The 27,920-nt window shown below is 39.4% G+C and overlaps 1 protein-coding gene across 2 annotated transcripts in view; it reads right to left on the reverse strand.

The window, feature by feature from the left end:
- MAP3K20 (mitogen-activated protein kinase kinase kinase 20) overlaps window positions 1-27,920 on the reverse strand; it is an 89,811-nt gene that overhangs the window by 23,777 nt on the left and 38,114 nt on the right. The window contains exons 8-12 of one of the 2 annotated variants that reach the window (XM_064717986.1): window positions 23,948-24,034; window positions 20,361-20,435; window positions 15,030-15,136; window positions 9,310-9,445; window positions 160-5,148 (exon numbers count right to left, since the gene is read on the reverse strand). In XM_064717986.1, coding sequence (XP_064574056.1) covers window positions 4,777-5,148; window positions 9,310-9,445; window positions 15,030-15,136; window positions 20,361-20,435; window positions 23,948-24,034 — 777 coding nt within the window. In that variant the 3' untranslated portion in view covers window positions 160-4,776. Of the gene's footprint in view, window positions 1-159; window positions 5,149-9,309; window positions 9,446-15,029; window positions 15,137-20,360; window positions 20,436-23,947; window positions 24,035-27,920 lie in introns of those variants that run through there. The other variant, XM_064717987.1, reaches the window with a different exon arrangement.

Here is a 27,920-nt window from a genome sequence, read left to right on the forward strand (position 1 = left end):
AATAGTTCTGTATTATTTATCTTTTTTTTCCTTCTTCTTATTAATGGGAGAATAAAGGAGAAATGTCACATAGTAATACAGAAAAATGACTTCAACCAGTAGACAATAAGGAACCTCTTGGAACTCCAGCATTTTACACAGTCACACAAATGCATAAAATTTACTGTCAAAATGTTTATTGCAAAATAGAAGTTTGGAACAAAAGAGAAGCAAGGGAAAAGTTCACACCAAAAGAAAGTTTATGACACCAATTGAGGAAATTGAATACATTGTATGATTTCTTTTTGTTTGTTTGCTTTGGTTTTACACTGGAAAATCGAATCCACAGTGTGAATAAAACAAGACATTGTATGTCAAGTGCAATAAAGAGAATAACTGACACTGCAAGATTTTACCACACACAAGTGTAACATTGCATGTTCCACACAAATGATATATTCAGTTTACAGCACAAGAGTCTTGGCATAGGCATTGCGCTCAGCTTTGCTTTTTCAGAAGGGAAAATGAAGTTTTCTAACACTGTGAAAATATTTTCTATTCGAATTCCATCAGTTCAAACCTGAAGTGTAAGTAGCATCGACTCCTACTATTCAGTACAAAACTTCTTCAGTAGTGCAAAAGCAAGAAATGCAGTGGACTATATCTGACTTTAAAAGGCATATGAGTATTTAGCACACAATATAAAATGTTAAAAGAAAATCATTGGTTCTACAGTTTTAAAATTAAATCTTCACACATCAGAAATTTCTGTGCAGATTTTACAGTGTACACTAAGTTGAAGCCTGGGGGAAAGGGGAAAGGTCTCTCCTCCAGATTTCTACCAGTGCATTTTAAGGGCTGTGAAAATTACTAAATGAACTTACTTTTTCTACCTGAACATTCTAACTAGGACTGTAGTCAAAGCCTCTGTCAAGTCAGAGGTCTTATTAAAAACCTGTAAAAGCTGCCTGATTACAGATAAAGGAAGTACACCACTAAAGACACACAGTAACACTGCTCAGTACTTAACAGCTATATGCACACTACAGATCCATTGCTACTGCTGAGAGCAATACCCATCATTACTGCATCAGATATTTTAACTCAGAATAAACACTTTAAAACCCAGAAGGGAATCAACATCTAAGAAAAGCTCTGGAATGATAAGCAAATGACAAGCCACGAACATGACTGTGTGACAAGAGGCCACGCCAGACCTCACCTCCAGAAAGCCCTTCCAGTCCAGAGGGGACAAGCTCCATGTCAGGGAGCACACAATGGCTGGCAACGCAGCACACCCACACCGTACCCTAAGGCACTTGCTACTCCAAGAAATTAGTGATCACAAAAATGACTAGATCAAAAGTTTTCCTTCATTAAGTCCCATTCCCATATTTTTTCCCCACTGCTGAAGAAAAGGAGTTGGGAGCTGGACATCCTGTCTTGGTCCCAGCTGACCATTAAGCAAGCCAAAAGTTGATCCTCCCCGTTCTCCTCTGAGGCCATTTACCCACCTAAGTTCATGTCTGCAGTACAGCAGCCTGGTAAATATGCCAAGTTCAGGCCTGGTTCTTACCTTTCCCCTCCATCAATGCAGTGATATTATTTTACTGCAAATACCTTCAGGCTTTATGGAAGACAGAGGAAACTGGAACCCAAAAAGCCTGGCAGGGCCTAGTGAGCTGAGAGGTGTACAAGGCACAGGAAGGCTTTTGGCGGTTTGTTCTGGCTTTGGCCCAGAGCAGCCAGAGAAATGCCTTCTGGGTTTGGTTAATGCTTGCATTAGCTGACACACGATGTGGCTCTGGACTCTTGTGGAGATTTGTATAACCTGATGATGAGACAGGTAGAAGATGGACTCGGATACACTGCAGAGCAAAATCAGGTGTGGAAGATGAAATACTCTGCCCTCCTCCAACCACCATACCTGCCTGCCAGAGCCATTTTCAAAGCCTTTATCTAGTGAGAAGCATTTCAGAGGCAGAAAACACAGCTTGATTCTCACATATGATAACTGGCTTGCAAACTGGAGACACCTGGTGTGCAACTCATCACAGAAAAGTAAAAATGCAATTAATACCACTGCTTTTTTAGTAAGCACAGCCAAAATCCTAAGTGTAATACTATATCTCAACTGCATCAGAAGAGTTTGGCATGTTATCACCTTATCTACAATTCAGAGGTCACCTTTGCTACTTTAAATGCATGGGGAAGTTTTAGAAGAGCTTAAACTTTTCCTTAATATAGTTTAATTTGCTTTGAGAAACAGCATGGGGAAAAAAGGTGAAGGGGAAATAATCCATCTTGCTTCATTAAAAAATACTGAAACAAGTAGGCAGAAATTCTGATGATATTTGCTGATATAGGGTTACACACCTGGGTAAGCACAAAACCTTGAAGACAGACTTAAACCTTGTGATGTTGCAACTATGAAAATCTGTGTCATACTACTTAAAAACTATTTTTATTTCTGTAAAGATTAAGGAGTTAATTTACAAATTCACTTAAAACCCACACAAACATAAATGTGTATGAAGTGCTCTATGATTGTCAAACACCAAAAAAGTGCAAAATATCAATGCTAGGAACAGATTTTTTTGGGTTTTTGAAGCAGAAATGTACTGAACCAAATTTTGTTTTCAGTTGTACATCCCTACACTGCTTATGTGGTACAGTAATTTATGCACAATGATACACACCTTAAGATCTAAAGTGCACATATTACATTACACAAATCCATCACAATTTTGCTGAGTGCAAAGTGGCAGTTACAAAAATAGTATCATTGCTGTGGGTGTTAGCAGACATAGACTTACAAAAATAGTACAAATCTATCTTGGAAAAGGCTATTTGTTCTTATTTCCATTTCACTATTTGCCCTTTCAATTCTCTTTTCCTCCCTAAAATCAGGTTTCTTTGATGGACCTAAGAAGCCATCCCCACGTGAGCCAAAAGAGTTTCTCCTTGGGATACCCTGAACATTTACTGCATCATTTAAATGATAATTTCACCATGAGAACAGCTTCCAGATACAAGAGGGAAGTTCAAGTCAAGAGGTTTGGGAGTGTCTGGAAGAGGGTTAAATGACATCCTGCAGGAACTATGATCCCATGCAGAGCAAATGGAGCAGGCCAGCCTGAGCACAGCACTTGTGCCTTGCAGGTGACTGGATCAGTGCTGACGCTTAAGGATGAAACAATTCTTTCTTTCTCACAACCCAAAGAGGTGCCCACTCTAGAAAAACTTTTTGAAGAACTTTGTTTTGTTGAGTGAACAGATAATGATTTCAAGCTTGCTGTTATCTAATGTATCCATTTTTCTTTAAGCTATCCACAAAACACCATAACATATAGGTTAGAGCTGTGTAACAGGCAAGCCTATAATTAAAGAAGCCACTCAAAACCACAAGTTTTATAAAAGAAACCCTTCCAGTAATTGAGAATGGAATTTTGATGGCTTATTCCCACTACTGCTGAACTACACAGTAACATTTTTCTTTTGAAATGCTGCCCTTCTTCCTTGGCAAATATTTTACATCATCTTCCTTTCTAACCTGCATCTGTGTTCGCACTGGTTTCCCTCCCTCCTTCTGCATCACCACTAAAGGGGTCATCAGGAGAAACATCCTCACTGCTCTCAACATAAGTGCCTGGCAGGCAATTATTGCAGCAGATTGTTAGGCACTGAGTTTTATGGTAAGCTGTAACAGCAGTGACAATACTTTAAAAGTAATGTAGCTGCAAAAAACAGTTATGCAGAGTCTAGTAAATATTCCTGACATTACTGCCAGATTCTACTATGGAGAATTTCACACAAGCCACAGTAGTAGGGCACAAGCTGAAATGTCACAGTGGCTTCTCTTTGTCCTTTCCCAAGGATGGCACATGCTGTTTAGCAGATACAACAGAATCAAAATTTACAAACACCAATTTTTGCTCTCAGGTACAAGAATAAGTCCATCAAAGTTAATGAGGCTTCATGGATTCACATCAACATAACTGAAAATTATCTTCTAGATCACAATATCTGATAATAGATGCAGAGGTCTGATTGCAGTTTACTTTGCTAGAGTGAATTATACACACATGCACATACACGTGAGGGGGAAAAAAAAGCACATTTATAGAAATCATCTACTAATAGGGATTATTTGAGTTCTGCTGCTATTCCATTTTTAAACTATATATTTAACTAACCCCTCTCTTCCTCCCCAAGCTTCTCTGTTCCTAGAAACTTATTTGTGACGTCCCACAATGCTGCCTTGAAAATGGCTTTAAATTAAGAAACACAGCAAACCCCTTCACTACAACAGGAAGAAAGAACGGATGTAGAAAATAGCAAATCTGGAAGTACAAGCATATGCATATGACCAACAATTAAAGGGGTAAGGGAAATGACAAAAAACACAAAAGAAAAATTTGAAGTACATTAATGGCATTAATGGCATTGAAGTTTCTCCCAGTGTTTCTGGATCTTAAATTTATCAAGCCATAGTTTCTGTAATCAGGCACTAGGAATTATAGATATAATAATGAAATAATAATAATCTCAATTAGTTTGGAAAGTTTAGTTCTAAATTTCATCAAAGCAGAAATAAGCCAGCACAATTGAAACAGAAACAACATATCTTTCAACATACAAATATGCTCAGCCTGGTAAATATCTTTTTTGCTGGTGTTTGTTTGCTTTTTGTTCTTTTACAGGATTTAAACAGACCAAACTGACAGGATTCTTGTTCTAAAACTTTATTGTTTTGCTTTGCTAAAAACAATTTCAGGGTTAACTCTACAACTTATTTCATTCGCTGCTATCATCTGTGTCATCAAAATCATCATCATCATCATCATCGTCATCTGACCAGTCGAATTCACTGAAACCCAAAGCCATGTTGATTTTCTTCCCTTTTCTCATAGAGGTGGTTTTAGAAGAATTCTTTTTGGCTTGCATGTTTATCTGCATTCCAGAATGCAGGACAGATCCTGCTTTGTTCAGAGAGAAGATATCCCCAAAGCCCGTCATCATCAAGGCCTTCAGGCTTTGGTTCATGCCAGCTACCTCCCCGTTACTTGTTGCTGTGATCTGACATGACATCTCTGCACTGTTTGACTCCTCTGTTTTAGATTCAAAGTAAGACTCCTGAGACATTCTTGCAGCAAGAGGTAAGAAAAACTATTTAAAAGGAGGAAAGGACAGAGCAAAAGTGAAAGTTAGAACCAATTTAAAAATCAAGGAAAAAGACACCACCAGATTAGTCAGCAATCAACAGAGAGCATACGATTAGTGAATCTAAACATGGAGGTCAAGTAAGAATTCATTAAAACAGATAGCATCCTTCTGGGGTCATTGTTCTTAAACCAAAATCACTGAGTGGCATGGCAAGAACCACAGGCAACAGAGCTTTCATGACAAAAGGAGGTTCAAACTCTTCAATCCTTCATTTTGTATGGCACAAAACAGAATATGACATTTCCCAATCAGGTGGACTGGTTCCAAGGCAATTGGAGCTGCTTAATTCAACCTTTCAGGATTGAAGAATAAATTGGGTTAAGACCAGAGAAGCCAAACAAGCTCTGCATTTGATGCAGAAGCAGCAGCCCCTAAATATCAGAAATGAAAGCAGCAGCAGACTGGTTTTGAGTGTATGCTCAAAAGGAGAGAAAGGGTCACCCTGCAACAGCCACAATCAGAAATGAGTCTCTCACCAATGCAAAGGACAGGAGAACTGGCCTCCAGCCTGCACCAGCACCACACCTCCACAAGCCATCCCAGGGACAAGCAGGCAGGGGAAGAGGGGTGGTTTTGGTCAGCTTGTCAGCTTCTTCAGCTTTTTTTTTTTCTTTAGTGGTACCAAGAGACATCTGTCAATTGCTTGTACATCATATTAAATTTCCGCTGATCTTCACCTACAGATAATGGCATTCTCCTGACCCAGTCTGTTTGTAGTAACAAATGAAATATGCCCTCTTCAGGTTAATGATTAATGCCTCTTCAGAGTGGCCAGGCTAGTAACCTCTGTGACATGTTTGCCTGTGCTTCACAGGGAATAAAACCTCAGGAGTTTCACCCTAAATTAAACTACCTACTTGTCTTGGAGTGCCAAACTGAGGCACTACTAAAACAACAGCAAAGGAGCTGCACTAGCATTTCTTTCCAAAGCATTTGTAAAACTACCTACCCAAAATTCACGGGTTTTCATATATTTTTTTCAGAAAACTGACTGAAGAGTCAATGGCAGTTGATCAAAATAAGTTACAGGGGTGATTATGGTGATGCCCTGCTTTTGTAACACAAGAGGCTTCACAGCCAGGGTTGCCCAAAGAGTGCCCATTTCTTGGTAAAACCACTTAAATTGACTAATTTTCTATCATTAAAAAAGACAGCATCTGTCTTCTGTTTCACTTGAGATTTTCCTGCTTACAAAGACTTACTATTTGCATCGTGGTTAAGTACAGTTAGTGATCAGCATTTAAGAAAGAAAAATAAAAAGAAGAAGTTGGCATGATGCGGTGCCCTAAACAGCCCTCATGCATCCTACTGCTATGTGATGAAAGAACCTGCAGCTAAGCTTCTGTACACCTGGCTCTACAAAAACCTCCAGCTACACCATCAACAGTGTGCTAGCTGGATCAAGCTCTTCCTGATAAAAAGAAGGAACCTTTCAAAAACAAGACCTAGCAGACACACTTCATTGCCAGGTAGTTATAGTTACTTTAGATCCACAGAACAGCATCCCCGACATGGGAAGAATTCCCAGCAAAAATCAACAAAGCTGCAAATCAGCTCTCCACTGAAACACCTTTCTGGGTCATTGACTGTTCAATGTCTGAGAGTGGGTAAGCTGTGAATGGCTCATTTTGCAAGTTATAATCACATTACTTCCTCCATATTTTGCCATCTCATTATCTGGAGAATTTAAAGAGTTTGTTGGGACAGGACATGCCTTCAGTGACACACTGCATATGATGACTATCAGAAGAGACCCTTAGAAATGACTAGGATCCACCGGCCCTCTAAGTTCCATGGTTAAATGACCACCTGCAGGTACAGGGCATCACAGGTGAAATATGGATTTCATGTCCTGCTTACTGTCTTCCTCTAATAAGTTGTTCATCTCAGCTACATCCACTACCATCGCAAAGTCAAATCTTCTTTCAAGAGAAGTCTCCCATTCCATGGCAGCTATGGATATATTTTACTCCACCAAAATGCTCCTGATTCCCTTGTGTAAGAGGCTTTTGGAGATGCACACAAAGGAATTTGCAGAGATCAGACTCAAAGGAGCTTGTTGTATAAGATGCAGCAGAAAAAGGGTCAAAACAAGAGCAGGGAGAAATGCACAGAAGCATTTCTAAATATTGGCCTCAATATTGGCCTCATCCTTCCTTCATGCTGAAGTGTGTGAAGCTATACTTTACTCATTGGAGCAGAAGCAGCCTGCCACTCACAGTTACCTACCACGCAGGATGAAGCTTCTACCAATCCTACAACACTGGAGAATCAAGTGGCAGAGACAGCTTCACTGTTCTCCTGTCACTTGGTGATTAAGATTCTATTCCTGCACACCACTGCTGGCCTCTGGTCTTTGCTGCAGAGACAAGTGAAAAGGTAACTGCAGAACACAGAGCAGGGCCAAGAGTACCAGCTAAGACACCACAAGGCCTAGTTTTGGCTAAGAACCAGGTTTATGCCTAGTGGGAACTCTAAGATGTGTCACAGTTCTAGTTGCCATATCTTTATTCCTGCTTTTATAGTCAAGGTAGTTTAAAGCATTGCAACTCTCTGTTGTAACCCTTTAGTTTGATGCTGCTGACCAGACACTGCCTGAGCTAATGGAGGAAGACAGATGCTTGACTCCCAAGGATTACAGCTTGCAAACAGAATCCCAAAGATATTTTGCAAATGACTTACAGCTATGAATTTACAATATAGTTGTATGTGTAACCAGTGCTATGAAAAACCCCAATCCTGCTTGAATAAGCCCTTTTTGTGCCAGTATATCCAATTTTTTCCTATAAAATGGCTCTTTAAAAAATACATTCTGTGTAATTTTACTTAAGATGTATGGAAAAAACAATCCTGTATTTGTCTATTAGAAGAAATTGTACCTAAATGCAATAGGACAGTTGGGTTAATGCTATGCAGAAAGACAGTTCATGCTTAGCACAATAGGCCTTAGCACAATGCTTTATTCTTGCAGCAATGCCAGCTCTAAGTGAAAAGTACAAGTCATAAGCAAGTACAGCATAAAAAAACCCTAGGGCCTTGCTGGTGAAAAGGTTTGCTCATTAAGGCAGTGTCTCATGCTGTGCTCAGGATAGAGGATGGCCCACAGCTCAGTTACTGGAATATGGCAAGTGTTAAAGCAGGCATAGAGATATCTACTGAAAACACAGAATCTGCACATAGGAAAACATTTATCCTCTGTGATTTCATTGCTGCATGTTCGCAGCTGGAACATAAATGCAACTTCATTCAAAGAACAGCAATAAGCTATGCCTTAAAAACAAGTCATATGTAAATGGGTCTGGCTGGAATCAAGGTTATTAGTAGGATAAAATTGTGCATAGAAAAATCATATGCTACTGCAATCTCAATTTGGTATTTGTCTTAGCTAGTGCTTTAAAAACAAGGAGGTATCACAGTAATTTTTTTAGCAACTCTGTTGTAATGTCTCGCCATGCACTAACCCTGTGGTCCTCCCTCTGCCAATCAGTGGTTGAAGAGCATAGTATTTCATCAAGAAATTCAAGATAATGCAAGCAAGTTTTTTGTTCAATTTACTAATAGAAATGTGAGAATTCTACCAGCTGGTAACTGGCCAGTCAAAGTTATGTTAGCTATAATTATGAACAAAACCTTAAATTAATACTTTGAATTTTGACCCCTTTTTCACAGAATGGGAATTTGCTACTTCTCAAAGAAAAAGAACAGAATCAAAAAAATCTGCATAATTTTCATGACATGCCTTCTGGAAGATACAATTATTCTTACATTTAAGACCAAATCCTGCATCCCATAAAGTCTACAACTTTCTAACTGAAAACAGAATTTATTGAATGTAAACAAATTTTAAAGTTGAGAACTCTAAATAAATCAATGGACACTACTTAAAATGCCCATGTCACCATATGAACTATCAGTAAAATGTGGTACCTAATGCATTAGGTGAAATTTTAAAAAATATTGTTATCTAGAGTGATGCAATAAAATTGGCCCAGAGGAACAACTAAAAACAGGAGCACTACTTCCTTAGTATGTCTTGAGATTTATATAGACAAAGCTCCAAATCCTTCTGACACAAGATGAAAGGTTGAATTATTGTCTACTTACAGGAGTATTTGATTGTTCAGTTAACTTCTGCTCCCACATCTTCAAACGTCTCTCCCGTTCCTTTAGTTCCTGCTCTTTAAAGCTCAGATCACGCTCCAGTTTCTTTAGTCTCTCTAAGGTTGCCTCAATTTCACATCTGCACGGAGACAATTTGTTACGTCTTGTCTTTTCCTGACAGATATAAATTGTTCATAATTCCCACTTGAATGTTAATTAAATGTGAAAGGCTGAAAAGTACAATACTAACTCAAGCAGTTCATTTAATTACCAAATGCAAAGTCTTTCACGGCTTTAGGAAGAAATGGTAATGTTTATACATCAGACCATAATACCTTCAGTTCAAGAAAAATAACATTTAAAAGAGTAAAATACCATATAACAAAAACATTTTTAAAATGAAAATGCCTTCTTTCCCTCCAACATCATGAAACATGGTCTGATCCGTAAAGATAAGAACTGGTAATGCGACAAGCATTAACAATAAATACAGGCAGTCCAAGAAGTCCATTTGTCTGGGTTTATAACTTGACTATGAATACTACTTGGACTTACACTCAAAATGCACAGAAGCATTTTGTGGGGGAATGTTTTCCCCACTTACCTTTCTGTTTCTTTAGGTGAAGATACAAAAGCAAAAATGCAAACTGTGATATAAGCCAGCCCCGCAAATGGTTACAAATACAAGCTTCTCAAGTTTGGAACAGTTGTGAAAAGGATTTGGTTGACTTCTCTCCAGTTTCCACCACACTTGCAAAGTTATGAAAAGTAGGAAGGGCAGGAAATGAAGGCAGTACTCTAAGGAAGTTGCAGACACCAGTTGTATTTGGTTTCACTGCACGTACCTCCCTTAACAAAGTAGTTTCCTTTGACATGCTTTCTGATGGATGGTGTATTTTAAACACATCAACTGAACTGCTCTTGGAAAAGAGTTTAACAAGTTTTGCACTACACAAATACACAGAAGGTGAACAACAATTCTGTCACCAAATTCAGACATATATTTTGCTTGTGGGGTAAGAAAAGAAAAATCTCCTATTAATGCACTTAACATTTCTGTGCCTGTTTGGGAGACTGTGCACTGTATCCTGACAGTTGTGGGAAGAGTCAATCACAGTGTCTCGTTTTTCTCCTTGAAAAAGTGAGCTCCTAAGAAGACAAGAAATCCTAAAGAGAGCTCCAAAGATAGCTATCTGGACTCTGCAAGGTTAAACATTCTGCTCAAACTTCCACATTATTTTTCTTGTGTTAACATGCTGTGAACAAAATATGCTCCTTCTCATGTTTTAAAAAAGAAAGTAGAAGGACTAACAGAGTTAGCTGTCATTTCTGTTTGGGGTGGAGAAAGAGAATTACTTGTTTCTGTAAATCTCATGTCCTGGCATGGAATGATTAAACTCTTCTTGACTAAAATAGAACAGCCTCTCAATGTGGGAAAATAGCATACCCAAAGAGTCTAAGCAAATAAAATAATATGCATTTTCCAAATTCTATGAATTTCTCATTTTGATAAGACATCTCTGTCAGAGAGCATTGCTTAAAAAGTACAGTGAAAGGATTCAGAGCTCAAATAACCAGAAAATCCTACTGCAAACTTTACCACCATGCTTAATTCTACTGCAGAAATCAGCCACCTGGGGGCAAAGGCATTTATCACACTTGAGTCCTGCTGAGTGAGCTGTTCTATGTGGTGGTCAGAACAAATGCCCCTCATAATTATCATGCTTAAGATTTCAAGAAAAATTCTCTATCATATTTAGGCATGCATAAATTAAGACTGATCCCTGTGCTGGGTAGAAAGTGGTCAGACATCATAATAAAGAGACAACAAGGGAACAAACTAAAAGGCACTGGACCAAAGGTCAGAAAGTGACTCATCCCCAGACACCCATATCCCTCATAAACCCCTTTTGTCAGGTAAAACACATACTATGCTATCTACTGTGGAAACTACAGAGCAATTTGAGGGCAGTTGCACACACTGCTTTTCTTAGTTTGTCTCTCATCATCGCTGCTACTTACATACAACTCTATAATTTTTAAAATATGTAAATTACATTCTCTTTTAAAATAATATTATGCGCTAGGGGAGTCCTGGTAACAATAGTTTTCTCTGTGTCAAAAGTCTATTTTGTACTGTAATTATCTCTCTTCATTAGACAGAAACTTCTCTTAAAATATAAGGTTAGTCTGCAAAAACAGTTGTATTCTGAAAAAAAATTCCAGTGCATAATGAAATTGTGTAATTAAAGAGAAAGCTACTGTACATTGCCCAGTTAATGAGTCTTATTAAATGAAGCAGCTTGAAACATTATACATGGTAGGACATGTGGATTTGTTTGCTTCTGTAGTTCTGCAGTGTGAGTTTACTGGTTTTTCTAGAATAGTTTCATTCTGTGACACTGAAGAACAAATACTAATACATTATTAGAAATGATCAAATGACATTCACAGATTAAACACAATGACTGGCATTTCTTTATACGCCTTGAATTGCTACTAATACACTAATGTAAGTATCACTAATAAACTGTTTTAATCATTGGAGCAGCCACTCGTGGGGAGAGGATGGAAGGAGAAATGCAGTTACTATATATGACTAAATGCAGACAAATGGGATCTCTCACTGAATTGGAACATCATTACTTCTACAGTAATTTTTTTTGACTGTAATACAAGTGACTTCAGAAAGGGCTCCAAAAAGATCACAGAATATAAACTTAAACATAGGGCCTATGCAACTAGATCTATGCAACTCAGGCATAAGGTAGTGCCCCTATTTTATTAATAATAAAAACATGCTGAACATGTGTGGAACAGTTAGGAAAAAAGACACTGAATTATTTTAGGGAAATACAGCACAAGCAAATCATAATGTGATATTAATATAAAAATGAATACCAGAAAATGTTGCAAATAAGACTGCATTATATAGATAAGTCAAAGCATCGTTCTTGTTATCAACTTCAGCAGTCATGTATAGACTCAGCCCACTCTCAGTTTTCATGCCAGCCAGTCAGTGATACTGAAGACTCCAGTTACTTCCTGCTGCAGATACAATTTTGGCACGTCTATATAAAAAGCACCTCAGCTTGCCTTTTTTTAAGAGTGGGGAAAAACACAATCCAGTTTGTCTGAGCTTTGCTTTGGTAAGCGCAGCATCCTTGTGAAAGTGCAGTATCTGGATCATTAATTCAGAGATCCCTCAAAGGAACAAGCATAATTTTTGCCTTTTCCAAGCCCACCCTTCTCCAGTGCTCTGATATCCAGGCTTCATTAAAATTCCCTATTTTGTGGTAACATATCTCATACTTTCCCTACTGCTGGTTTCACTATCTCTTTGCAAATCACTATGGGATAAAAAACCAGGGGAAAAAAAAATCAGTAAAAGCAAAGATTTTTCAATACAGAAGTTAAAATACATTAAACTAATGTGCAGTTGTTTTTAGTAACAAACTTAAGTCTCTTTTAGTTTATCCTTTGGGACCACTTTATGCATCTTTTATCTATTTCAGGTGGCAATTTTTTGCATATATTCTGTTTATTTGGCTAAGCATTCATGAAAACTTCCATTCTAACATGGCTTTCACATCAGGGCAGGAAGCTCTTACCAGAATTTGGATAGGAAAGCACCCCTCCAGCTTCCAAACAAGTGCCCACATGATTTGTGCTCTTTCTGAATGTTGTGTTTTCATTTCAGCTCAATTCAAAAACCATCTTTGCTTTCAGGCAAATCATGTCCCATCTTGAATTTTTATTTTCTCTCTCATATTTTCTTGTCTCTAAGCCATTTATTCTTCCAGAAAAAATGTCACATTTCTTTTTAACACAAGTCTCCATGGTAAAAAGTTTTTTCGTTACTTGATAGTACCAAAGGGCTCTTTGTTGCTACACGGCTTTTCATTAACACCTTTTCAGACATTCCTCATCTGAGAAATTTAGCAACAAATGAGCGAGAAATACTTGGGCCAATTGAGTTACACTTCAAGAAATAAACCGATTAAGTAAAACAACGTTTCTCACCAAATGTCAGCTAGTACACCTTTTATTTTGCTATATTGGCAAGATTTAAGTAGTTATTCACCTTTCCTAAAGGTAATTGAGTACCTGCTCATCTTTTAAACATTTTTAATATAAGAAACCCCTCAGTAGGATGTACTTTTTTCCCAACCTTCCTTCTTCCATCTACTGTCAAACCCACGATATGATGCTCAGAGTCTGCATAAGCAACGGTGCCGTGCAGTTGGGGTACTTTAAACACTACCCGGAGCACTCAGCACTGGGCTCCGGGTGGTGCCCGCAGCAGCAGCAGTGCGGGGCAGGGCCCAGCGGTCCCCGCAGCAGCAGCAGTGCGGGGCAGGGCCCAGCGGTGCCCGCAGCAGCAGCAGTGCGGGGCAGGGCCCAGCGGTGCCCGCAGCAGCAGCAGTGCGGGGCAGGGCCCAGCGGGGCCCGCAGCAGCAGCAGCAGTGCGGGGCAGGGCCCAGCGGGGCCCGCAGCAGCAGCAGCAGTAGTGCGGGGCAGGGCCCAGCGGGGCGGCCCCGCGGGCGGCGCGGCGGGCGCAGTGCGGCGCTGCCGCCAGCAGATGGCGCGCAGCCCCCGCCGCCCGGCCGGGTCCGGGGCCGCGGGCGGCGAGGCCGAGCCGGGGCGGGCCCGGGCCGGGCTATTTATACCCCGCCGTGTGACCGGGGGCGTCCCAGCGACAGCTCAGTTTTTCCACTCGCCCCATTAAAAATCTACGTCTTGCTTTTCCTTGGAAGGCAGCGGAAGAAACGCGGGATTGCCGGGCTTGACACAAGCCCCATCCTCCACCCCGTCCCGGTTTCTTCGATGCAGGGAATCTTTTGGTATTTGTGCTCGCTGCTTATTCGGCATAGAGCCAACGCTTCTTAATATAGAGCGAGGCACGATCATCTGCAAAAATCATCTCCCTGTGCAGATCTGTTTTCAATATTCCATCTCAAACAGAAGGATTTACTGGGAAGCAGCAAGTTTTCTAACCCACAAATAAGCTTCAGGGACAGGTTTTTGAAGTTTTGGCACATTCCAAAAAAGAGGCTGAAAGCTTTACTGCAAAACTGTAATGTAATAAAATTGTCTCAAATCTCATTTCCATTTCTAATCACTTATGAATGACAATTACAATCAACAATAGCTAAAATCATATGCTCAAGCAATGCTGGAACACTAGAAAATGGGACTGGCATAGGCATGTGCTGGATGTGTGAACACACAGCTGACAAAGGAGAGAACACATAAAAAATGGTAGAGTGCATTCAAGTGAGTACAAATAGAAGCCTGACTCTGAAGGTAGGGTTTTTAGGCCCCTTATCCTTCTTTGGTTTTAATATTAACATCACTGATACACTTTCTATGAAAATGGCATCAAACCTATATGTTATCTGAGTTCTTTTGCCCCCACACTATTGACTGAAACCTTGTAATTGGTTTTAAGATGTGAATCCCAAAACCATAAATATTATGATGCCTAAACCACTGTAATAATAAATATAGGGTACAGCTAAGTGCATTGGCTCCTAATACAAGTTTCGCAACATTCTGGGCATTCCTGAAAAACAACAAGGTAAGTTGTGTTCTAAAAATACTTCAAGCACACATATTTTCTACCAGTACATCATTGGAGTCTGATGTCTTTCTGAAAAAAGCCACTCATACCATTTCAATGTAAAACCTCATCATATCATCTCGGAAGGAAGAAAACTTACCTCCACTCTGCCTTGTTATGCAGGAATGAGTTACACTGGTCTGGAAGGTTGCTGTCATTTGACATAGATTCCAGGATTGAAATAATCTGCTTGAAAGATGGTCTTTTCTGAAGAAAAAAGAAAACCAAAACAGAGCATTTGCATTCATATAAAACTACCAGAACTATCTCCAGGAAATTTTCAACTGAAACCCCACAATTAAAAGGAATTGCCACACTTCTTTCTGACCACAGCATCCTACAAGAGGACTGTAAATCTGTAAAAGGTTTCTTTTTGTTCTTCCATTAAAGGAAAGTTTGAGAAGAGTTACACAGGCTAGTAGGACTCAAGCCTTAGCTTAGTCTGCCATGTCTACTAGTAAAACAGGATTAAACATTAGTATCATCAATCATCTAGATTTTAAATTTGAAATAATAATTTTTCTCAAGCTAAGAGAGAAAATGCTTCCAAATAGAGAAGGCTGGACCATCAGCAACTGGTAATTATGCAGATGGCCTTTTACAGGTATTAATATAAACTCTGGTGTGTGAACAAGCCATTTAGCTGCCTATCAAAAACAGGTTTCTGGCTGCAGTTCCCCTCTTGCAGAGGAGATACTTTCAGAAAAACTCTCACTTAGCTACTTCAGGAGCAGCCAGGGAAGAAGTGAAGATTGAAGTTAGGGGAAGGATGTCTTGCCTGGCAGCTAAGCTCATGTTAGTGGACTCTGTGCTCTTCTGTCCTGGGCTCATTTACTGAACTTTGTTCCAGGACTCTCCATCCAAGACCCATTGTGTTCACAAGTCAGAAAGACCAGGTAAAATTTCTCTGGTTTTTTTTTTTTTTTTTCCACTTTTCCCTTAGTCCCAAAGGGAAGCTATGAAGTAGGATAATAACTGAAAACTGAAAAAGCCAGTTAAATGTGTTTCTTGAAAGAGCACTGACTCTGTTAGTCTGTTTGACAGACCCCAGACAAGGTTGAGACAAAAGGTTGAAACAAAATGTAGATACATAATAAGGGGATGATGCACATTCTCTCTCTGCTGTGCCTTTAATTATACCATTTCTGCTAAAATTACAGATGCCGCAATTAAAACGTGCATTTTAATTTGGGAGCACAAAAACAATTAGGAACAATGCTGAGGTGTCTCTCTTGGGAAGATCCAAGTGATTTCCACATTATAAAAGACAGACAATTTCTTTATTTTAAATGTCAAACAGCATGAAAAAGTGTCAAATGCATAACAAAAAGAGAGACAAGCTCTCTTATACTGTAATGCTGCACTCTTCGGCTGTAACTGGAGGCTTTGTCTGTCATTTTTTGGTCCACCTCCATGATTTCAGGCAATGGGCAGTTCAGTGAGCCTCACACATTTTCTCTGCCACAGACATGCTTGGCCCAGCACAAGTGCCCAGCATGCAGAGAGGGGTGGGCTGGGCACCCAGAGCTCACAGCAACAGGTACCAGTTAAGCAGCAGCTCATTGCTTGCACTGGTGACACAGTCCCTTGTATGGAGACCCAGCAGCGTCACCCTGCCCTTACAGTGGCTGGGGAGACAGCTGTCCTCCGCTCCCCATGTATGATGGTGCTGGACCTGCCACAGCTGAGCAGATCCTCTGAACACACCCTGGGAAGAGCCCAAACCTGCTGGTCAGGAGTGAGCTGCACTGGGGGCACGGAGCACAAAATCCATCCCTGGTACCACCACCACCGACTCCAGTGCAGTTTTGGGGCAGAAGAACCTTTGACCAGCCTTCACACCCTTTTTGTTCCAATGGCTGCATCTCTTGTGACCACACCAGTGGATGTGAACTGTTGAAGGGATTCAAGGGCCTCCCACATGGTGAGAAGCTTCAGGTGGCTCCCTGAAGGGTACTGCAACTGCTACGCATTGTCCCACAGACTGGCAGGTACATAATGTGCCTATACAAAACAAATTCTATTTTCAGGAAGACACCAAGGGCAAACATTCCCATGCTGCATTATCTACAATACTTTATGGACTATTCAGGATAATTTACAAAACACATCTATGATTTTGGCTTGCTCCTTTTTTCTCAGATGTTTAGAGGAAAGTACAGGGCAGGGCTGACACTAAGCAAGCACAGTTAGCTCTGCTATCAGGCTTGCCTGGAGTAACCAGAGTGGAGCCAATGACAGAGAACAGGGCTTTTACTAAGGGCAGGCAAAAGGATCAACCAACTGATTTGGGAGAAGCAGCAACAATCATGTGATGGGTCCTGCACTACAGGCAAAGGGGCTGCAGAGTTGGTGCAACTGGAGCTGGAACAAATGCAGACAGAGTCACACAGTAATGTCAAAGTACTGTACATCTCTGGCTGTGCAAATTCTGTAAACAGCCAGCAGTTACCCTGCCAGCTTTGCAGCTGCCTGATTTACAGGCAGCAGCTTTGCATGGAGACAAACCTGACAGGAAGGCACAAGCCTACACTGTCACATGGGTTTTCATGGTTTCTTGCCCCTAGGAAAGGATAATTTCAGATTTAATAAATGCATTCTAAATGCAGAGTGGTACCTTGGCTAAAACTGGCAAGAAGTGATTTGGAAAACTGGGAGCCTGAGCTGAGAAACTCCAAAAAAAAAAAAAAAATCTTCTTTTCAGTAGATAACTGCTTAGCACTTTCTAGAAAGTCCTTATAAGGGATTCTTAAAATATCAAGGCATGAGTCGCCCTTGAAAACTGTTTCCCTTTATATCTGTGATGTCTCATACTGAAATCTTTAAAATATATGCCCCTCTAGAAATAATTCTGGCTAATGTTTTCATTGTTTCCTTCCACTCAGTATTTCTTACTGAATAGGTCTCCATAAAATCAGGATATTTAATCCATATGTCTTTCATTATTTGTTTCTTCTCTGTTCCCAGTTTTCTGATTTCCATTAAAATACTCTGTAATTTATAAACATCTTTGATGTGGAAAGAAACTGAAGGAACAGATGAAATGAGAAAGAATTATTCACCTACTACTCAAAAGCAAGTAACCCCAGTAAACAAAGACATCAGTGATGAGCAACCTTGTTTCTACAATTACCTAATACCCAAGCAAAAGCAACTTGTTCGGTAGAAATTGCAAGGTGTGAACTGTTTGTTTTAACTAGCAGTTTAAACTGCATAGAGACTACCATTCCAAGTATCACATGGAGCACTACAGATATTTTTCTCCATGTGTGAAGAAATTCTTAAGAATTCAAAGCAATATTAATAACTATGTCTGAAGAAATTATGGTGTGAGCCGTGTCTGACACTCCAGCTGCTCTGCAGCAGCTCTCCAAGTGTATTCCTTAGCCCCACCATAAATGCATATCCCTCATTTCTCAGGGGTAAGCCACCAAAAGTTACCTCATGAATTCTGTGGGCTAGAAGTATGCACCTTAGCAACTGCTTTTGAGCAGCTGACATACTCAAGCTCACCCCTGCTTGACCTTCAGTAACTTGTTCATGCATCAATGATCTGATTTTCTAAAGCTAATCCTGGCAAAAGGGAACGCTGCACAGAGCACTATTTCAGAGGAGCGTGCTCCATCTTTTGGCTCAAGCAGGCCACACAGCCCTTTATCAAAGCACTTGGAGAGCTGTGAGTAGCGACCCTTTCCCAGCACGTGACTGAATAAGTCAGTCACATGTCCAAATTGTGACCACAGATTACTCCATTTCAGTCATGTGAACAAAGCTGTAATTGCCTAACAGAAGAAGAGCTGCACGAAAAAACTAGCGAAGAGCAGACTGTCAGAAAAAGCCCATCTCACATGAGATTCACAGTTTGCATGAATTCTGGGAACAATGTCCCCAGGAACCAGCCCACACCCAGATAAATTACTCTATCAGACAGAACTCAGCCTGATGGTTAAGCATCATTCTTTTACAACATGCAAATCCCTCCCTCTCCTTGAGAAACAGCAACAGTCTTTTGGACACTTATGGATGTGGTTCAAACAAAGCAAAGTGAGCTGATCTAGTATGTGACAACTACAGAAAAGAAGCTCCAATAATTCTTATTCTGAGGCCTTTGGTAGTGATGCTGACACTTGGGAGCAGTCAAGTAAAGATAAAGATAAGTAAAGCTAAAGATAGTAAAGATAAGCAGTCAGCACTGAAAGTCCTCTTCAGTAATTACTGACATAGAACTTAAGCAGCCTACCTGCAGATTCAAAAACTTGAAGCATTTTTCTCCCCTCTCCCCCTCTGTGGATACAAGGAGGGTATTAAAAGAATGGCAATTATATGTGTGTTCGTGTGGAAATCACATGTTGATGAATCTCAGTCTTTCCAGTCTTGCAGGAAAGCAACCTCTTGCTTTTAAAAGAGAGACCAAGAATGCATATTTCCTTTCTCATATTATTCTTCTATGGCTACTCATTGGTGATAAATTCTAGTTTAGAGCACCTATATGCTCTCATTTGTCTTGGAATTAATCTTGGTCTCCTTGAAGTAGTTGCTAACTTTCTCTTCCTGGTGCCTTGACTTGAGAAAAAGAGCACAATTTCCTTTGCTTAACTATTCTTCAATGTCTCAAATATTTTCATAGGTAAAGGAAATGGATGTTAATCCATCCTTGGTACTAAAGCTAGTATGCCCACAGGCTCTTTTCAGCCAGTTTTATGTACAACAGGATGGCCACAAAGTCCATTTAAAGAAAGTAACTCTCATAATCTACACAAGCTTTTGCTGTCTAAATACTTATTCAATCCCTTCCTTGTAACAGCAGATTAATAGTAACAATGGTGCAGCTCTTTTAACTTTCTATTCTGTTTTCATGGTTAAACAGCACTGCTATTATCATATTATTACAGTACAGTCATTATAAAGCTCACTATTCAAGCCCTATGGGAACAGATTAGGAAAGTTTTAATGTTAATTTAGAATGTGTTGCTGCTGTTCCTACCCATGTTTTATGGATTAATTTATTCTTTACTTATACTTGTGTTGTTTTCAACACCAGTAGGGCACAGAATTGGACCTTGAAATTTGTATTTTATAACGTGATGCTCACATACATCCAAGAGGGATTAAGTATTAACCTTTGAAAGAAAATATAAAACCCACAATTTTCCCACTTGCTCCAAAACGGCTACATTTTTGCCATCCTACCACATTCCCTGTCATTGTCTTTAATAGTTACAAAGTTAGCAGCATAGCAACTCTTGATTAAAAGGGAGAGAGAGTTATTTAGGTATAAATATATACACACACTAAAAAAAAAGTCCTGGGTATCATTGTCAAGAAATGTGTCAATGGTGTCAGCTCAGACTTCTCCCCCAAAGAAATGCTAATGCACTTTGCAAAACAAGGCTGGGGTGGTGGTGCAGAAATCAGACACACATTTAATTACCTTTGAATCAGCATCCCAACATTGGTGCATCAGTTCTGCAAAACTTCTGGGACAACTGCTTGGAATGGTTAATCTCTAATGGAAAGAAAATGTATCAGTTACTGGAAGCATTTCTCTTTAAGCTGCTACTAAGCAATTTCCTATGACACCAATAGACTTCAAAGAACTAAAATACACTCTCTCTTTTAAATACAACATAAAAATGTGGAGACATATTAGAAAGAAAAATCAAAATTACTAACACTAGCAAGAAGCACAAATAATTTTTAATAGACCTATAAGAAAGTAACATATCAAATGCACAAATGGGGTTCCTTAAGAAAGCTCAGAGAGAAGAAGCAAAACCAAGACAAACAGTTTTTAATACTAAAACATAATCATTTGTGGAGGTTACTGCATAGTATTTTAAGTTGCTTGTCAGATGGGCATAATGTACAGCCTGCCTTAATTCCTTTCTCCCACATAAATGATCTAGCTGTACAATACTATAATCACTTTTGACACACAAATAGCTGAAATATAGATTACATTAAGTGAGTTAAAAAGAGTTAAGTGAAGCTCTACATGACACAAGAGACGTTTCATGAGCCTGTGGTCAGAAGGATTAATGAGGACATGCAGATCTCAGAAAGCACTCACAGAGCACAGTGAACTCATAAATATTTCCTAATGACTGAAGACAAGGAGTTGCTGGTTATAGCCAGGACCACCGACTACAGAGAATTAGTTTGCAGCTAGTTTGGTTTCATTTGCTGAGAGTTTTAAATTAGAAGATTTTTACATTAACAGCCTGCCTCCAGACTGGAAAGCCTAAAAGCAAATCCTTTCTCACATACACAGATACTGAAGCCTCTCCAGCTGATTGCACATGCTTCCAACATTACAACTGAAGGAGATCCCTCTGCTCTCACTAAAGCTGTTAACTGACTTCAGATGTTTCACATTATATAAATAATTTTTAAAAAGTTAGATAGAAAACCAGTTTCTCAGAGAAAGTGAGTCCAAGTGTAAGAGGGGTCAAGCTGGAAAAAGGGTTCTTGTCCTCTAGGAGGCAAGAACCAGGAATTACATTCCTGTTCAGACTATCCTCTCAAGAAGACCCTTTCATCTGCCCTACTATTGCCATTTCAGAGGCAAAGCAGAGCAAGTTATGTCTCTCTGTACCATTACATTACTGCAGTGTGACCTGCAAAGCCTTACAAGACACAGCAGCCAAAAGCAAGAGTTAAATCCTGTTCCAAAAGCATTTGAACCCTGTAAGAACTGGAAACATGAGACACAGAGGCCGGGCACTGCAGAAGTCTGATTATCAATGTCACAACTTAATGTGCAAGGGTTTCTGTGGAAGAAATACACAGAAATTTGTACAAGGCACAAAGAAGTTGCACTGGTGCCTGATGTCTAATTGAGTCATTGGCCTAAAAATACACTGGCTAGTCTTGCTGCAGTATTGTCTGTAACCCTCAGTGTTCCAGGAGGTGGACAAGCAGTAACAATCACCACTTGTCTCACTTGTGAAGAATGTCGCCTATATAATACGTAATATAGAGGTAGCAGGATCCAAATGTCATAATAAAGAACACATTTCTCAGTGGCAATTTATTATGAGATCATGTCTAGCATAACCTGAACTCTCATGCTTTGCTCTTCTTTAAAAAAATGGCTTTAAAAAATCTCTACCAGAATAAAAATAACACTGTGAAATTATGCATAGTGTCAAAAGAGATCCATACAGACACATTAGAATCTACTCCATTTGCTAGCCTCAGGCTTTACAAAGGGGATTTTTCACCTTATGCAATTATGCTTTGGCCTCAATCCCTCACTAATTTTAACAAAAGACTTGCAATCCAAAAAATGGAGGAGTGGCTCAGCAGTGATCCAGTTCTGTTGTGGACTGGAACCATGCAATCCCACTGATATCAAGAGGCTGAACTGAGAGCAGAACCTGACCCTTACACTTGTTTTGGGACACAGAAAACTAAGAAAAGTAGCACAAGCTGACTTTTCAAGGCCTATGCTGGACATGTTACCCATGTCATGGCCAGAAAAAATTAAAAGTATGCAATACCCTCTAAGCTCCCTCACAGCCCCCTAAGAAAAGTGGTAGCAACAGGCTAGTGGTACCTGACAGACAAAGAGCTGGCTCTGAGAATGCACCCCTTAGGTTTCTTCAGCCATTAGTAAAACAGTCATATCTACATTTAGTTCATACTGGATTTTACACAATTCCTTGCTCTGCAAAACTGCAGAGAAATGTGTGTTGTACGCTCGGACATGTTTCAGCATGTGACTGCATGTCTTTACAACATTCCCAATGCCACTCTTACCCCTTACATAAAACTGCATGTGGTAGGCACAAGAGCCAAATACTGTTGATGGAAAGCTTTAAGGTTCCTCCTTCAAAATGATGTGTGAGGCTTTTCCTGGACTAGAAGAAAGAGTGTCTTTGTGCCCCCTGCTCTCATAAATGCAGTAGAAGACCACATTCACAATCTTCACACTGTTAGTGTAGCATTTCCAACTAATTGGTATATCACACTGGAATTAATCCAGTCCTCAAAAAGAAGAAAAAAAGAGAGAGGGAAAAAAACACCAACAAAAAACATTAAACTAAGAGGAGGAAACCTAACTCCTCTGTTTAACTCTGAAGCATTTTGAGAAACAGTTTATGTAGAATAATAGAAATCTGTATTGTACAGCCGGTGCCTCGCCATTGTAATGTTTCCCAAGCTTCCGCTGTGTCTAGATAGAGGAGGTTTCATCTTTGTGGAGGATTTCCATGCTTGTCTGTGTGTGGTACAGTCACAACTTTAAATGTTTTTTAAATGTAGTTACTGTCTTTGATATCAAGGGACTATGTGTTCAGATATACGCTCACATGTCCAACTAACTGAAAGCCTCAATTTGTGAGGAGAAGAAAAGCGAGGCTGGGGACACTGTACAAACGGTGTTTACACCACTGAAGTGCTTTTGAAATGGAAAGACTCTGCATGAGGAGGCTTGCAGCTATGCCACAGCCTTGCCGATACCAGTGAGGAGCTCATCTTCAATGTAGTGTTGAACGTAGGTGGCAAAACTGTAATTTCTCTCTTTTTTTAAAACTATTTTTTCTTCTTTTATTTTTGAAATTTTCATCTAAGCGGCAGTTTCTTGTACTATAGTGACTCCTGCTGGGAGAGTTAAGTTGAAGTAGCTGAAGGTCTCTTACAGATATATCAACTCCCGGCCAGTAAAAAGATGTCCTAAACGCAGGAGATGGAGTTAAACTGTTCCCCTACCTTGGACGCAATGGCTTCTTTCATCACTAAGAACAAACCCCTAGGTTTTACAATTGAGACTGAGAAACTAGTACAGTACTTGTACAATTTTTGATCTACAGCATCACGACGTGAAGCTGCAACAATTAGATGTAAAGGGTCCATTCATGAGGAATAACATCACTTTGACCCTTTGTGTTAGCTCCTACTGCTAATCTTTCCATACGCGTGAACTTACTTTCAATTTGAAGAAGATGAAAAAGTCTTTTGCAAAACCCCAATACTGTTTTCTGATCTATGTACCTGAATGTAGAAACGTAGTCTTACCTCGTTTTTTTCCACTACAAGCCAAGCTACTTGTAATCCTTCCAAGCCTTTAAAGGGGACCTCCCTTGTTAGCATCTCCCAGAGAACCTGGAAGAGAAAAAAAGAAAAGAATTTTTATTTCTGTACTTTGTATTTTAAATACATTATTAAACCTTGATACAGCACTATTCTGTATCCAATTACCAGGCAACCAGTTTTCATTTGCAGGAACTTGGACCGGTGTTTGTGTGCAAGATCCTCTCACAAAATTAATTTGAATGTTTCTGCTTTTTCCTCTACAGAAAAGCTAAGATGAAAAACTGGGTTGCTTTGTTACTATCTTTGTACACTATAAAGTTCACATTTGGCAACTGGGTCTTGGGAAGACAATGCTCTTCCTCTCCTTCTCAGCTCCAGCTAGACATTGCTTTGCAGTAATTTTTCATTTAAAAATATTTCTATGCGACTGCAACCAGTGAATATGATCCAAAAGGTATTTAGCTCCTTTGATATACCTATAAAAATACAATTTTGCAATCAAAACTGTAATTGTTTATCTCCAAGTATGTGATCATATTAAACTAAGCAATATACATCATATAAAAAATTACTCTCTTCTCCTTGAGTTTTTATAGACATACTGTCCTTAGCTAGAGAAAGATCTCCTAGTTTTGCATGCTTTTAGCCTTTTGATAACACAGTACCCAAGAATCTAAGCTACTCTGTAGAAAAGAGTTTGGCATCATCAAAAAGGCTTCAAGTCAATGAATCCAACTTGTTTTTCTGCCATTGGGACAACATATTGGAATTCAACAAAATTAATAGCACTTTGTACCTCTACTTCTTTATGTCCCCCTTTTTTTTTAAGCAAAACTTTCATAGACACATCTTGCTGCAGATATCTACAACCTTTTTCTTCTGCTCATATATGAAGTATAACAACAACAACAAAGAATCTGTAATGCAGAATTTGCCAAAATGCATTAAGATCCTTATACAAGTCTCTATATCCTCAGTGTTTGGGTTAGTGCCCAGGTTTATTCCAGCTGCAACATTTTGAATGGACTGTGGACAGCTATGAAGATAATGAAAAAGCAAATGGAACAATATTGACAGATGGAGGTCAAGCAAAAAAATGTGTTGAAGCCGAGTTGGGCCTTTAATCAAGTGAACAGGGTACTCCAACAATGGACCTATTTCAATAATTCTGCTTGAGTCAGAAGGCTGATTAGTAAAGGTAAGGGTATCTTGGAAAAATAAGAAAAGTTTTTCTGAGAATAAGAAATATATGGGGAGAATTATCACAGACCTATTCAATTATCCTGTTAGCCTCAGTTCAATCCTTTCAGAAGGAAAAAAAGGCACCTCGATTGTAACTCAAGTTATCACCTCTCTACTGGTCGAGAAGGAAATTTAATTGTGAGAGAAGGAAAAAAAATTACCAGTCCCATGTACTTCAGACAAAAAAAGCAGTGTATAAAACAGTCAGTTTAAAACAAAGGTTCCTGGACCAAATCAAACATGTGGTTGAGCAGCCTTGCAGAACAACTTCATCTGTTGGGACTGTACCATGACACTACAGAGGAAAAAACTCAAGTTTGCACATCAGATAGAGCAGTATCTAAATAACCTTCCAGTGAAGAACATAATGAAATACATGTTAAATGTCTTCAAGAGCCTTGAGCTGGAAAACTACTGCTGTGCTATCTTTCTTTCAGAAGACTGCAAATCTTAAGAGCTGTCTTGTTTCATTCATGCACATACGGTTGTGCAGAACATTTTGCACCGAATTCCTTTATCATGACACCTTTAGTGTTTATTTCCACTGCTCCAACAGATCACTGCCTCCCTAAAGCAACAGTGCTAGCTAAAAATTTGTCCAAGACTGCACACAGTTGAAGAGAAAAACAGCAATTTGACACAATAGGAAGGATTTTTAATGGCCTTCATTTTACTAACAAATGAAAGTAAAAGATACGGAAGTGGGATGTTGGAAATACTTGCATTTACTTACACAGGTTTAGAAAATATTTTAACAACAAAGCAATTTTCATATTCAGGCCAAATATACAGAGAAAGCCTTTCCTTCCAACGGTGACGTGTCTCTATTTTCAGTTTTACAGGAGTTTCCACCCCTTCCCATGGACTAGCTACCCTGAATCATCAGCTAAGGTGCATGACTGCATCAGCAGTCTTTTAAAAAGCAGCAAATGGGTACTGTCTGCATTCTCACTTGCCTCTTGCTCTCCCCAGGGTGATTCAGCAACAGACAAGAACCTCAGCCTAACTTACCCCAGCCTCTTCATTGTGAGGTACACTCTGTTCATTTTCAGAATTGGCTCACTTCATATGGAAATTATTTTATCTTTACTGGATCACTTCATTTGGAAATTATTTTATCTTTCCTTTCTGGTCTACAACCTAATTGAGAATGATGTGGTTCACTTTCCCTCCCACATGTAATGGTGAGCATCACCTCCTTTCCCAATCACATCACATTTCTGTGATGATGGACAGCACATGCTCACAGAGAAAACAGCCAAGCTAGAAACAATGATGAAAAACAAAGCAAGGCCATTTAATATAGTGCAGTAAGCTGCAGCCTCTGAAGATGTTGGACTCATCTTTGTATATAGAGGAAGAGAAAGGAGAGAGAAATGTATGAATGTTCACCCTATACACAAACCTGACTATAAGAAATAGGTGGTCTTCAGAAAAAGCTCACACATTTACTTCTGTCAGCTCAGCTGTGCATTTCAATTCCTATCCTCTCAATTATGTGACAACAACCCAAAGGAAAAACTAAATCCACAACACCTCTACCCCATACCCTGTCCCCACGTTGGTGCAAAGCCAACAAAGATTCAAAGTGCCATGTGGATAGGAGAACATCCAAGTTAGTAATCTGAGGAAAAGAAAACACTCTGAACACCTTCGCTGGAAAAACTATGCTTTGTCTGGTAGGAAACTGTTCACAGACAATGGTCAGGAGCCACAGTTAGCAGAGGTACAGCAAAAGCATTAGCATTGCACTCACAGAGGTGCTGCCCTTAGGCATGAAAATTAGGTCTGTCTTCTCTGCATTGATCCAACTGCAGTTAAAGATCGCATCATTCTTTTCAAAAAGAGTAAAGGATAACCCCTGGAGCTGGCCAACATTCCCTCTATAAATAACATATGTTCTCATAACTAAAGCAGTGTTTGAACAGCTGCTACATTTAATGGCAGTCTCTAGGCCACCAATAGCCAATTAATGGTTTTACTTATTTGTTCTTGTAAATGATAAAATAATTCAACTATACTGGATAAGCTTTCTGCAATTAAATACATTGATACTGATACACAAACACACACTGTGGTGCACTACAAACAGTTCTGCCAGGATAATATATTCTGAGCATATGTCTTCATGATTTTGAACAGCTTTTAGAGTGACACTGTCATTCCACATACACTTTCCTATCTGGCAGAGACAGCAAGGAATGACAGAGATGGCAAGGAATAATTTTTGAGCAACACACAGTGACATACAAGTCAGTTTCAGGGTTGATCACTTGTAACACTTGGTTTTAGTTGTTTAGAGTACAGACTTGGAAATGGATCAGAAAGAGGAACTACAGCATAGCTGAAGGAAAGTGTAAGATCTCTCTCTGTGTGGTAATAAATTCTCCTTGAAAATTTAGCTTTAGCATTTCATGACAGTATTATAAATTATTGACTATGTATCTCAGAGAATACATAGGCCTGTTTAACCATCCATGAAGGGCAGGACAAGCTAATCTAAACATTAGCTATAAACATGCATACAACTGTTCACAAAAAGGAAAATTCATTTCAGCTGAGAAGCAGCTCAGACCTATGAGGCTGCAGAAAGGCTTCAACACTTCAGGGAAAAGAGCTCTTGCACAGCTTAAGCAGAACATTTAAAATCACAGATGGGTTTGAAGAAAGAAAAGACTGTCAGATAAAAAAATAAAAGAAAGGAAATTAAAGA

This window comes from Zonotrichia leucophrys, chromosome 7 (genome assembly GCF_028769735.1).
Source record: "Zonotrichia leucophrys gambelii isolate GWCS_2022_RI chromosome 7, RI_Zleu_2.0, whole genome shotgun sequence".
Lineage (NCBI taxonomy): Eukaryota > Metazoa > Chordata > Aves > Passeriformes > Passerellidae > Zonotrichia > Zonotrichia leucophrys.